Genomic DNA, 14,611 nt, shown 5'->3' on the forward strand with positions numbered 1-14,611 from the left:
TAACTTGGAAATACTGTATATCTATTTTTCAGTTGTCTATCACAAAAAAAAAAAAAATCATGTCAATAACTTCTTTTCAAATCTATACAGTTTCAAAACATGAAAAATAAAATCAAGTACACCCTGTGCCATTCATGGCAGGTATGCTGATTTAAAAAAAAATAATACTTTAAATGAAATGTCACAGTCAGGCACATGTAAAGGCACATACTGGAGAAATTTCCACTCATACATTGTATGTATATCAAGTCATTATCAGTGAGACTCTAGCAAATACACTACAGGTATACATATTATAGGCTTCAATGCATGTGTAAGCTCACAGTTTCACTGGCAATAAAGAATATGGCATTACAAATCATATTTCATATTTAACGCACAATCACACAAATTAAAACAGTGTATTATACAACAGAAACTGTCCCTCTACTCCGTGCCATCACGTCTTTGGAGTCAGTTGAAAGTAGAAGAGGGCGTATATCAGTGTCACTACTCCAAGCATGGACAGGATGACGAGTATAGATTCCTACAAGAAAAAAGAAGATAAAAAATCTCCATTGCAGTCACATTTTGATTTCAATTTCAATTTATTTGATTTTATATTTCTCATATGTATTTCATATTTCTTGATATATATATGAGCACTGCTACAAAAAGAAAAAGAGATAGGAACAGATCATATGGGGTTAATAACAACCAAACAACAACATACTACCAGGGAAAGTCAGCTGCTGTCTTGAATATCTGTGCAGGAAGCTCTCTGAAATCTGTTGTGTATGCACAGAAATGTGGACTGGACACCATCCTGATATGTGTGAACAATGATTTGAATTACAAGTGCAAAATGCAGAATTTAGTAAAATCTGAGTTAACAGAATGGTAGATGTTTTATTAAAATTGGACCTTCAATAAGAAAGTTGCACACATATCATTTTGTTTGTGTGTGTGTGCATATATATAACAGTGTATAATACATCTATAATATATATATATATATATATATATATGTGTGTGTGTGTGTGTGTGTGTGTGCGTGTGTGTGTGTTTGTACATGTGCGTGTGTATTTTGATATCTTCGTCAAAACCACACAACTGGTTAAGGTATTGGTGTTACACAAACTTCCCACTGACTGATACACAGAATCCTTGCATGAAGTTAATGAGAATAAATTGAATAAATTGTACCATTTGTGTCAAAGTGCTGTAGTCTGGTACAAATCTAGCACCCATATCTAGTACCAAAAAGAAGAATTGTGAGCACCGTGTTATGGACTAAAATCGTAACTTTAATATCTTGTGCACGAAACAATGGGAGAACTGTGAGGTGATGGCATCACCATCTCCATTGCACTTGTGATGTGTGGTTTGTGGTTTGTGTGTAGACTTCCATCAATTTCAGCTACCTGGTACATCTTATCAATGTGCCAGAGGAATAATATTTCTTAAGGTGATGTCTAGCTTTTGATGATACATCTGCTTCATTTTGAACATTCAAAGAAAAAAAAAGGCATTCATACACCATGCTCTTTCAGCCAATTATCTAGTAATTTCTAACGGGGTATTTTTATTGGTAATTACACTCTCAGTGATGCAGGCTTGACTCTCAATAATGCTACAGAATTTTAAGTAATTGTTAAAAGAGACCTCTGGATGAGTTTACAGTGAGTGATAATTGAAATGTTTGAATTAAAAGTCCGGGCCAAGCCCGGCACTGTAAACGGACAAAATTGCGGGGCCAAGTACCGCAATTGATGCTGGGCTCGGCCGCGGCTTGGCTGCGACTCGACCTGGCCCTGCACTGTAAACAGGGTCTTAGTTATACTCCACTGAGTATGGACTGTCAGAATTTATAGTGACTGCGAGGAGGAATAAGAATGTTTTCAAAATTTAGAACAACTTGCAATGAACAAGGATGATGACATGGCAGCCTCACTGTAAGAATGCTTGAGTAGGGGCTCAAGGAAGCAGAACAAAAGAAGAAGGCATGCATAGATTCTGCAAAGGTGAACTTGTTAAGCAAGCAGTATTGTAATGAAATTACACTGCTACATTTCTGAAATATGTGAGGCTCCTATGTCATCAACACTGTTCAGTGTAATTTGTTTAAGAATTTTCAGAGTATTGGTTTCTCTGCTCAAGGTCGACAATAAATTCCACAAATCTATACATGGAGCAACCTGATGTGAAATTATGAAAATCTTCCGGAATGCTCCTTTAATGCTGGCAGTTGTTCCGGGGCCTGGGCTATACATGTTTGCACTTACATACTTATCATACAAACATAAAAAATTTACTTGTAGTGATTTTAACTTTTCCCAGCTGTTCCTTTCCTATTCACACCCCAACTCCAACCATTACAACATGGATAAGTAGGCTACAGTCAAATCGACATGAAGTCAAACCAGTCACAGGAAACAAAAGAAAGGTGATGTGTAGACAGGTAGCCACTATACACAGATTAGTCTAATTTGAGTTTTTTCCACATTTACCAGTACAGTACATGTCATAAAATATCCATGTCATATAAGCAAGCCTCCAACTGTTCACATACCATTTTGAAAGCAAAAGGTAGTGACACATTACCAGTACTGCTGTCATCAGAAATAAATGAGAGAAGGAAAAAGTTACATTATCATTTTCCTGTATTATTTATTACCAAGAATGCCTCCACAAAACACAAACAAGCAAGCAAATAAACCACGACACAAAAACACACAAAAGCCCCCTTAATCTTCTCTAATGGATGGACACAAATCATTGTTGGACAAAGCTTACAGCCCTTTTTACTAAATTACAAGCAGAACATTGACATATTTTGCCCAGACCAGCATCTTCTACATATTTTCCCTGTAATTCTCACCTTGAAGCCGAAACCTCCTCTCCTAGCTTGGGCCTCAGTCTTCATCCTCTTGACGTCCTTCTTTGTTCTCTTCTGCTCCTGCTTGCCAATGCTCTTTCGGTATTGATCAATGGACAGGTGTGCCCTCTGGGAGGCATCCTTCTTACCCATGGTTTCCGGAGATCAGGATTATCTCTGCAGTCTTTGGGAGAACACAGAAAACAAGATACGATGAGTTCAAGAATAACAAAGAGACAAACTAATCATCACACCAACAAGTAGGTAAAAGAATCAACAAATATGCTAGTAAATTACATCGTAAATGTGCAAGAGCACTTAAAATAACTTAAAAGTGGTATTTGATTTGAAATAAAAGCCAAGGAAAGGAAGAAAGGAAGATGAAGATGTACACTGAAGTCACTAACTTCAAGTAATTTCCCCCAATAATCAGGATTTGGACATTAGTTTAGACTGTTTCAGAACTCTAAAACTTGCAGACCGGGTAGGGATTGTGTCATGTCAGAATAGAATTTAGAACATATGCATTTCTAGAGAGGGAATTTGGTGTGATAAGATGCATGAAGTAGATCTCAAAAGATCTGTACTTCAAAGGGAGACTCCTATAAAGATTAGTGATAATACTAGGAGGGATATCGCGACCAGCTCATATGAGGTCATTTTTGCAGGAGGATTTTATTTTGTGGAATATTGACGCACTTTCACTTGCAGAAAATCCTATTCATAGACATCTTTTGTACCCGGTACATGAGAACCTTGACCGACAAGTATGTCTAAGACGAAAAACTTCTCATTTATAATAATGACATTTGCTGGGTCAGTTAGACATACTTGTCGGTCAAATGAGAACCTTGATGACACTGCCTAGCCCCTACGCCCATAAGATCTATGTTTATATGTAGAAAAAAGGGCACTTATTCTTGGTCACCTTCACAGATAGGCCTAACGATTGAATATCACGTAGGTACTAGGCAAATATCGAATTAATGTAACATGTCATTTATACATTGTTTGGAATGAGTAGGTACTAGAAGTGCCAAACCTCTCCGAACCTCTCGTCGTAGCAATTATGGGTATACGTGGCACATCTTAGACAGCACACCACCAGCAATGCAGTGTATGGGACTGAACAAAATCTTTATGACAGTAGTACACAATGTCGTCTGCTCCCTGCATATACATTTTTAGCATTGAAAACACATGCTCAACACATTAAATTTTTCTTACCCTTTTAGAAGAGTATGTTTGACACGTATTTCCAATAGCCGAAACTCTAATTAGATTTCCTAGATCACATTATTATGAATATGACGCTGAGTTGCAAAGGCAGTTGACGAACAGCAGCATGCAGCACAACTCCCCTTCAAGCTTCAAGGATGAGCGAGCGCAAGATACTCAGACGAGCGCCTGGTGTGGCTGGCTAGGCTCTGAAGCTGTGGCTGGCTGGCTTCCCGCGCCGCTGCTTCGGATGATCGGATCGAATCGACGGGCGGGCAGCGGCGGGTAGATAGATGCCGCGGCCCCGCCGCTCCGGCCGTCCGGCTCCAGCCCACCGCACAGTTACTGGCTAGCTGTGGTGATGAGGCGTGCAGTGACTGTCACTTCTTGGGGCCTTTTGCTAGCACTTCGACAGAGTCCAGCCGGTAAGGCCACTTACACTATACAGACTTATAATTTTATTATTATATGTTTTTATGCATTGCACGTCATGGGCTTGGCTGAATACGAGATTAGCATAAGATGATGTGGTGAAAGCTACTCAACAAATTTGCTGCCTGTCGATTGTAAGATTGCTGTGCCCCATCCATTCGATTTCAAGTTGTACTTTTATCTCTGCTTTACTCTGCTCTGAGAGCTATGTCTGGATCTACTAATGCTGTGATATGCCAACCTCTATAAACGTCTAGACCATGGAATCCCTATAGACCACTCACGAGATACTAAAGAATTCGATGATAGGGTAATTGTGAGTGTAGGAGCCTCTTCAACTACTCTTATTCTTAAGACTTAGTCTAATTGCCCCCCTCCCCCCCCCCCAAAAAAAAAACACTGGTCAGATGATGATAGATCTTGTATCAAATCTTGTACAAACGTCAAATGATACACGAGGCCTGAGTTTTCTTTGATTACCAAATTCTACTGGGATGTGGGACTGACTGCATGCAAAAACACCAAGACTTACAAGATCTTTAACTCCTGATATCAAGACTAAGAGATAAATTTAAAAACCTTTTCCCCACTATCTAGACCCTATGGCTATAGACAACCTATGCTACATTAATTTAGGGCCTAGAAGATGCTAAACTCTGCAGATTTTTTTTTAATTTTTTATTTATTTTTATTTTATTTTATTTTATTTTTTTTTTTATTTATTTATTTTTTATTTTTTTTATTTTTATTTTATTTTATTTTATTTTTTTTTTTGGGGGGGGGGGTGGGGGGGGGGGGGGTCCTAGGTCTACATAACAATACCAGAATTGCTTCAAGCATACATGTCCAACTGTCCAAGAAATATAATTATCTATGTGAGATGAACCTTACAGTTACAGTGATGCCTACACCACAGAGTCCAGCACTAGCAGCTCAAGCCTCAACAGGGAGTGTTATCAGAGAATGTTATTCACTGTATTGGACCAGCAGTAAATCTGTTAGACTAGTAGTAGTACACGTAGTAGGTAAGATGGCATAGCTAAAACACATACTTGCCAACATTTTCATTTGAGAAAGCGGTAGAATCCAAGATGCCTATGCGAGCAGCGCTAGCTTGAATGCTAATGAAATCTTTCAAAAGCGGTAGTCTACCGCCAAATGCGGTAGAGTTGGCAAGTATGAAAACATCTTGACTTCACTGAGGTGATACAGGGCAAGGGGACATCGAGATTAGTGCTAGTAGAGATGTTGATGAAATTGTGACTCCTCTGTGTCCTTTTATGGCCACTTGTCTGTTGCAGCAACCCATGTACAGTGGTTGCAGCAGCACTACGGTATTGGGTGACCATCATGACACATCCTACTGTAATTGTGTGGTATGAAACATGTTAATCCTGTAACAAATATTGCCACTGATTGCCCAGAGCATGAAAGAGATGATGAGACATATTGCATTAAAAGTAATGCAAAGTCATTTGCTAAGCTGTTCCAAAACATTTCATCAGTGCTATAGATGTGCTACAAAACACATGATACAATTTTGAGACAATCTACTTTGTATGAAGTAATGGCCTTGCATTATGAAACCTTGTACGCTTAAAAGTTCTACAGTTCTAGTGGTCTCACATGGATTTTCTAATCAAAATCAGGATTTTATCATGTAGCACTTTAAACCAATGATAGTTAAAGCCCAAACAAAGTTCTGGTATGCCTGCAAAAGTTGTCAAATTTTGCTCCAAAATGTGAACGTATGCCTAGGAAATGTGCGGAATAACGCTGTAATAACAAGATATTCGATGGGTAAGGACGAAAATGGGATATATTAACCAAAAACATTCAGTCTCGGAACTTACCCGAACGGGGTCAGGCTAGACTCGGACTCGGGGATAACTCGGCCTCGCTTTGCTTGACGGCGGGATGAGTTGTACTGCTACTGGTTTTCCCTCTGGATTGTACAGTACTATGCATACGGGAGCGGCCTGTATAAACTACATTGTAGCGTTCTGGCTACTCGCAGTAATGGTCCGAGTTGTTACAACACGCGCATCAAAAACCTCTTTGGCGCGCATGCAAAATCAGTGTGCGCCTCTCAAGCACCTCTAAAAACAATCAAAGACAATTGATAAACAACAACAAAAACTTCAAAGACCGCGCGTCTCAGCAACTGAGGTGATGTGCGTATTATAAAGCGTCTTTGCTAGTAGGCTTGAGGACCGCGCGCTGTCCGTTTGTTTTGTACAGGATTAGCACGCACTTTCCTGTCTGCTCAGTAAGGCCTCGTTTGGCCGGTGCCCGTAGTATTATAGAGTACTGATGAACATGGCGATCACGAACTGTGTGTAAATTGTCTGAAATAGGGTCGAGTTTTCCCTGAGACCGAGTTAGTCTGGAGCCTTCTGGAATAAAAGTCGGTTTACCGACTTTTATTATTTTTCTCAAAATACTCCAAAACGACTCATCATTCCGGCAAACCGCGTCAGCCAGGTAAGTTTCTTTGTAGACTCTTTCGATATATTGCAAGCAAATATGAAATGGTGCCAGACGGGTTCTCAAGCCCTTACCAGAACTTAGTTTTCACTTTAACTCTCATAGCAGATTTTGAGTGCTCTTACATGAGTGTGTATGTGCAGGTCCCTTAATGCATCAGTGGAGTGAATGTTTCATTAATAACAGTTTGAGATACTGTACAACTTAGGTTTGTTTTAAAATGTGTTTTTTGTTTTGTTTTGTTTTTTTTCCATTTCAGATGGACTTAGTAGGTCACGATGATTCTTCATCACCTGGGCCTTGGGTCACTCAGGAGCTTAAAGCTTCTCGCTTCATGTCCCACTAGAAATCTCCAGTGTGCTCAGCTGTACATAAAGAGACATGCCTCGAAGGTCAGTGCAGTCCGGACACCTTTTCTCCAAGCTATTAGAGAGGGTTTCAGTGAGAAGACAGCCATTGTTGACTCTAGCGGATCATACACATACGAGAACATCATCAGATGGAGTAGAGTGCTATCACGTCACATCCTCTGCAATGCCAAGAGGGACACAAAACTCAGGAGGAGGGGGTCGAGCGTCATTCTCAACAGCGAAAGAGTGGCATTCCTTTGTCCCAATAATGTGACCTACACAGTCACCCAGTGGGGGGTGTGGATGAGTGGGGGAATGGCCGTCCCACTCTGCAAGACGCACCCCGAGTCGGAACTGGAGTATGTCATAGAGGACTCACAGACTTCCCTGGTGATATCAACTGCAGACTTAGCTCCAAAGATCCTGCCCATTGTGGAGAGACATGAAATCAATTACATCCTCATTGATGAAGATGCCTTCACCGATAGCAGTAATTGCCTTTCTGAGACTAGCTCAGGAATGGAAACCCAGGACAACCACTCAAGTGATGCATCCAATATTCTTGAAGATAACATATCCATCTTCAGATTCAATGGCAACCAGTCCCAAAATCTCATTAGCATGGATGCCCTCTCACAGAAGTGGAAGGAAACTCAGTGGAAGAGTCGAGGGGCCATGTTGGTGTACACCAGTGGTACCACAGGGAGACCCAAAGGAGTGTTGACCGCATTTAGTGCCCTCCAAGCTCAGATCCAGATGATGGTATCATCCTGGGGTTGGGCGCCCAGTGACGTTATCCTACATGTTCTTCCTCTGCACCATGTCCATGGGATAGTCAATGTGTTAGCCTGCCCTCTCTGGTGTGGTGCAACATGTGTGATGTTGCCAAGCTTCAGTGCTGAGAAGGTAAACTAATGACATGTTTTACTCAGGGAATTCATCATGTTGGATGTCAAATACCACTTGCAGAATACATTATGCCTTTGATATGTGTTGAACATCATGAGAAAAGAAGTGATACATATTTAGCCTGGGAATCACTGCTATTTTGTTATCATTATTGTTTTTATTATTATCATTACTGTTATTATTATTTATTTTTCTTTTTTGGTAGTCTCATAGCATATATTTCTACGGATGTATGGGTGCCCAAAATGTAATGCTGAATTATGCAGATTTTTTATCATTCACACTGTATCAGCTTGGGGTAATTTGTGGCTAGACCCAGAAGAAGTTTCGATATGATAATGCACCTCTTTATTTGATGTTCATTTCACATTGAGCATGATGTCTCATGTTAAAGAGCTAAGTCTAATATCTTTAGAGTAAATCTGATATTTTTGTATGCTTGCAAGTTGCAGTTTTGAGAGCATGGAAATGATGTTTTGTAAAGAGCATGGAAATGATGTTTTGTAAAGAGCCTTGGCATGCCTAAGTAGTCACATAACAATATTGTTCTTCATGTATGTGTGTGAACAGGTGTGGGATATGCTGCTAAGAGATGACCCGCCCAGGGTAAATGTGTTCATGGCTGTGCCAACGGTGTATGCCAAGCTGATAGAATTCTACCAACAGAACTACACGACTCCCAAGGTGCAGGCATTCATCCAGGCAACACTAAAGGAGAAGATAAGGTGAAGAAGGTCCCTCTACTATTCTAATGGAGTCTAGAAAAGTGCCTGACACACAATACATTATTTTGAGAGGAAGTAACATACCAAAAGTAACAGTTCATTACAACTTTTAGCAAAGTTGAACAGTTTGTAATCATTGCTTAGTCAGTAAGGCAAATACTTATATTATATTGGATGGCTATGAATGGGATACCAGGGAATATTGCACGAGTTAGGGCCAATATTGCACAAATCGAAGATGAGTGCAATATTGGCCCTAACGAGTGCAATATTCCCTGGTATTCCATGAATTAATGCCATCCATCGATTATCATCTACAATCAAGTAGAGCAAGCATAAACTACAGAAAAATACCGGGCTTCTACTCGTCTTTGAAGTTACTCAGTAACTCGGACCGGCAGTCACATCCCAGCGCTGAAAAGGGGAAGCCCCTAAAACTGCGTGGTGCAAGCTCTTTGCGCGCTTGTGAATTGTAACAAAATGACGCGCACTAGTAGCAAGCGTTTGCGCACTCAGCAAGCGCTCGCGCAACAGACAAGAATATGGTGTGATCTTGAACGGCCAGTAACAACAGTAGCCTATGGGGAATTAATACGTTGGCCTATGCGTTTCGTTCAATATGCTCTGATATTGAACAGTAAAAATTGCGCGGACAACAATCCGCATTTTTAATGCGCGGCTAAAACGTCCTATATAGATGATGATAGATCAGACAGTACTGTATACCTCAGTTCTCTGATTATGAGTAATAAAGGTACCCATTTAGCAAGAATTTACAATTATTGCCATGCTTAATTTGCTATCAGCCACTGAAGAACCACTACCGGTATATTATTGCCAGATCTTGGTCTTTTAAAGGTCTCATTTTATGGCAACATGATATATTTGTAAATACAAATTCTTGCTCAATAAGTTATCACACTGAAAACTCGCACTTGGGGTCCGGTATTATTTTTAATCTTGGTCTTCCAAAGGTATCAGGGTTAAAGATTCTTTTAGATAGCCAAGTCCAAGGCTTGACAATTATTGTATTCTGTGAATCCCATGACTTGCAGGTTAATGGTCTCTGGCTCTGCGGCTCTCCCCCAGCCAGTCATGGAGCAGTGGAAGGAGATTTCTGGTCACACCTTGCTTGAGAGATACGGCATGACGGAGATTGGAATGGCCCTCACCAATCCTCTTAGGGGTCATAGAGTGCCAGGTATGTGCTATGCCTTATTTGATGTGTTCCTTTGGGGTTTCTTTTGTTCGTTTGTTTTTAGTAGAAATTAGTATACAAATAATGCACAGGTGAGAGGGCATTAGTGGAGATGCAGCACACTCAGGGGTATTTACAGTGGTGTAAGCGCAGCCAAGTGCATGTTGCACAACATTGTGAATACCCAAGAGTGAGCTGCATCTCCACTATTGCAAATGTCCCTAATAAACATGTGCATTATTTGTACTATAAAGTGGGTCTATGAACTTTTAGGGGATCAAGGGTGAATAGCAATCAGGTACATTACAGACCTTGCTTTTAAAAATGCCAAGATTTCCAAAGAAATGCTCCAAACACACTGGTATTAAGTACAAAAACTTTTAAAAGTAAGTACATGTTAGTGACTGAGTGCATGCTTGAACTGACTGAGTGTGCAAAAGGCTTAGCCGCAAAAAGTGGGGGAGTGGATGGGCCAAGTGCTTTAACCCTATGTATTCCAATGTATTATGCCTCCCATCCCCCCCCCCCCCCCCAAAAAAAAAAAAAATGTGGTCGAGTGCCCACCCCCCCATAACATAAACTAATGAATTGACAAATAGAGTTTAGTGTAGTAGGTTATAAAATTGAGTCACACGGTTTGACCCAAGAAAATGATTGACATGGGGAATTAACCTGTTGAAAGCATGGTACAAGGAAATCCTGTTATAAGGAGGTCGCTGAGACCACAGATTTAACCTCTTAAACATATCATGAAAGAGACCAGCTTCATACAGTAAATGGAAGTTGGGACAGCCTAATTCACCTCGTGAAGGTGTTACCTTATCGTAAGTGAGTGTGTTATGCAGTGGACTCCCATTATAAGGAAGTGCTAGGGACCGCCAGTTTTCTTTACTGTAAATTTCGTTACATCAAAATTTTGTTATAACCAAGCAAATAATGAAAAATCATAAAGAAAATAATTTTGCGCCCTGAATTTCTATTTTGGTATGACTGAAATTTCTTTATGACGGTGTTCATTATAACGGGAGTGCACTGTTTGGTGGTTTCCCTGTAATCACACATTTCCCTTCGGGGGGTCTAGGGCAATTACCCCCTGAGCAATTACCCTGTACCCTTCCCCTAGACCTAATCCTAATCCTAATCTTTAACCTAATCCTAACCCTAACACTAATCTCTACTCTAACCTTATCACTAACCAGTATTTATCGGGGGGGGGGGGGGTATTTGCCCTGATATGCCCTTAGGCACATTCACTCTGTGTTCTGATTGCTAGGAGCTGTGGGAAATCCCTTCCCGACTGTGGAGGTGAGGATCGTCTCGCCATCCAATGAAGTCATAGTCAGGGGAGACTCCCTCCACAGTGACGTCGTACCAGGCACAGAGGGTCAGGCAGGTGAACTGCAGGTCAAAGGTCCCGCTGTCTTCAAGGAATACTGGAATAAACCTCAAGCAACCAAAGGCACCTTCACAGAGGACGGCTGGTTCAAAACTGGTAAGTCGTTACATGCACATGAACGCAGTCATATTTGAATGTAGACGTGATTTCATGTACTTGCAGTTGTCCATTGAAATCAGTGTTTCAGTAACTACAATCAAGAGTGCAGTAGGTGTTTATTAATATTTGTGACTATAATATGTTGGCATGAGGATTGAAGATGAACCGTACCAGTGCAGAAAGCACATTGTGTTCAGGATGTGTTCGTATGTTTTTAACAAGCCATTCTTCTGAGACAGGAGCAGAAATGGTGTCAGATGATTATGCTTGAATGAGAGAGCATCATTTGAGAAACACAAATCGCTTGATGAAAATAGAAGATATTTACATAGATAAGCAATATGTTTGTCAGGTTGGTACAAATGATTGAAAAAAAAAAACACAAGAAAGAATGTTTCATCTGGCTTCTGCTCAGTAAATCCACATAAATCTAAACTGGCACTCTCCTATTTAATTTTCCACAAGAAGAAGAAGAAAATAATATGATATTAAACAGGTACAGGGAAGCAATTGCATAGGAACATTATACACATGTAGTTCAGTAGAAGTATTATGGTGGGACAGTAGTTAGTGACATTGCTCAGTTGAGATGTCAAATCAGACTAGTCAATGAGCTTGGCATTTAATGCTTCATTTAGCACCCTTTCATTTTCTGAAAGAAAACAGACTGAAAAATTTTGTCTTGTGGACATTGATGTTGACAAACATGATATATGTTTCTTGAATCAGGGGACACAGCCTGCTACGAAAATGGCTCATACCGCATCTTGGGTCGGTCGTCCGTCGACATTATCAAGAGTGGAGGCTACAAGATTAGCGCCCTTGACGTGGAGCGGCACCTCCTCTCCCATCCTGCGATCACCGAGGTCGCCGTCGTCGGCCTCCCCGACATCACGTGGGGCCAGCGGGTGGCAGCCGTCATAGCGCTCAAGCCGGGCGAAGGTCTGACCCTGTTCCAGCTGAGAGAGTGGGGCAGGAACAGGCTGCCGTCCTACCAGATCCCAACCGAGATGAAAATTTTGGAGGAGATTCCATGCAATGCCATGGGGAAGGTCAATAAGAAGCAGTTGCTGTTGGAGGTATTTGGCATTGAATGAGGATTTGGATACACAGACACATGGGTTTGCTTTAGTGTCTGCCCCATACAGTGTGCTTCAAGTGGGTGGCTCAATTTGGGACTGTTGTGCAAGACATAAAATTGTGTCTACTACTAATAGCTGAGAATCTGAACAGTCACACATCATGGGAAAATAAAAATAAACTAATTTGTGTTTCATCCAAATTTGTGCTAGGTGATTTCCAATACCACAATCATGATCCAAGCAGATATTGGAAAGTATTAAGTGTCAGCAAATATTTGCAATTGTTATGTAAATCCTTTTTTGTTTTAATACCCTACAGGTCACAGTACCCTGTAGAATAGAAAAACTACTGGAAAGTGCACCACTGAGGTTCAATCAGGAGTTCTGCAATGTGTGCACGTATTACAAGGAATCAAGTCTGAATGAGTATGCAGTTAGCAGGTGGAAATGTATTCTTTTGATTACCTGGTATAAACTCCTATGGTCTTGCCTGGAATGGCTTGAGGATAATCAAATGTAAAGAAGTCTTGTTTGAAAATTAGTGTGTGTGAATAGAAGCAGATAAATGGAACGGGACACTGAAAGTTTGAGCAGATTCTGATCAAAACTCAGAAGTAGTTTAAGTAGTTGATTATTATTTTTGATTGATTATTATTTTTTTTTTAAAGTTGTGATCAATAATACACAAATTGACAACTTTGTGATTTAGCATGTGAGCTCACCTTCCATTTACCCTGTACTAAAAAATTGCATAAGATCTCTCTTTGTTTTTGTTATTGGTGAGGGAATATTATATTCATTGCATGCTGGGGTTGTTGAGGAAAATATTTACAATTATTGTATTATGGGTGCATGTACAATTGGAAATCTACTTGATGGGAAAATGGTAATTTCTTCTTTTTCATTTTTTTTTCTTTTTCTTTTTTTTAATACAGAGGAAATGTGGGGTGAGCTCACATGTCACATCACAGATTTGCCAATTTGTGTTTGAGTGGTCACAACTTCAAAATATTACTTTCTCAGTTTTCATCAGAACTGTTACAGAGTAATCATCTGTGGAAGTAACATATCCTAAATGTCACTACCTTCTACCCATTCGTGAGAACAACTTTTCCCAGCATGCATATTGCTGTTGGATGTTGTCACATCATATTTTGTTGTTACTAGAATTTGCAGGTCTTGTATTATATCTCAAAATCAGCCCACTTTCGACCATGGCGTATCAGATCTGTTTTCATAATTGAAGGGGTCGGTGCAATATAGTGCTAACCCACACTTTTGTCAAAATTGAGTTACATGCATTTTCATGATCCTTATCCTTCACTCTAACCTATGTGAAAATATCATATTTGAATTAACCAATAAGATGGTAAAAAATGCATGCATTCATGTTTTATTAATGTACAATGTATGGACTTTCCAAACATTCAACAGCGATTATCTCAAAATGACCACTGTGTGGGTTAGCACTATATTGCACCGACCCCTTCAATTGTACATGCTGTGTCAAGTGCCTCATGTTCCATAAACTGTGTCAACCATCGTATCAAAAGTGGACTCACAAAATACTCAGATGTCAATAGATGCATTTGAGCGCTGTCCTAAAGCGAACTGTATCATACCGTACCCATGCCAGAGGAGTGCTTGAATGCTAAAGTGTAGCGTGCCGTACTGAACCAAGCCAAAAGTGGACCACTTCCCGAGGTGCTCCAAAAGGGTACCAAAAGCATTCCAAAAGTTCACATGTGCGAATGCATGTGACATGCACATATGTCATAATGCAAGAGTTCTTTCTTTTTGTTCGTATCAGCTGTAAGTAGTTCAAGTGCACAAGATGAATGAACCTATTGATACAAAT

At 40.2% G+C, this 14,611-nt stretch overlaps 2 protein-coding genes across 2 annotated transcripts; one reads left to right on the top strand and one right to left on the bottom strand.

Annotated features, from left to right (window-relative positions):
* Positions 1 to 159: 159 nt before the first annotated feature.
* LOC140233511 (triple QxxK/R motif-containing protein-like) lies at positions 160 to 4,223 on the bottom strand. The gene is made up of 3 exons (XM_072313630.1): positions 4,085 to 4,223; positions 2,861 to 3,041; positions 160 to 526 (listed from the first exon to the last, which is right to left on the bottom strand). The coding sequence occupies exons 2-3, from the start codon at positions 3,008 to 3,010 to the stop codon at positions 440 to 442; spliced, it is 237 nt and encodes a 78-aa protein (XP_072169731.1). The 5' UTR covers positions 3,011 to 3,041; positions 4,085 to 4,223; the 3' UTR covers positions 160 to 439.
* A 211-nt stretch (positions 4,224 to 4,434) lies between these two features.
* LOC140233128 (malonate--CoA ligase ACSF3, mitochondrial-like) lies at positions 4,435 to 12,768 on the top strand. The gene is made up of 6 exons (XM_072313244.1): positions 4,435 to 4,500; positions 7,254 to 8,250; positions 8,824 to 8,978; positions 10,034 to 10,179; positions 11,450 to 11,668; positions 12,401 to 12,768. The coding sequence occupies exons 2-6, from the start codon at positions 7,273 to 7,275 to the stop codon at positions 12,766 to 12,768; spliced, it is 1,866 nt and encodes a 621-aa protein (XP_072169345.1). The 5' UTR covers positions 4,435 to 4,500; positions 7,254 to 7,272.
* The last annotated feature ends 1,843 nt before the right edge of the window (positions 12,769 to 14,611 follow it).

Source organism: Diadema setosum, chromosome 9 (genome assembly GCF_964275005.1).
Source record: "Diadema setosum chromosome 9, eeDiaSeto1, whole genome shotgun sequence".
NCBI lineage: Eukaryota > Metazoa > Echinodermata > Echinoidea > Diadematoida > Diadematidae > Diadema > Diadema setosum.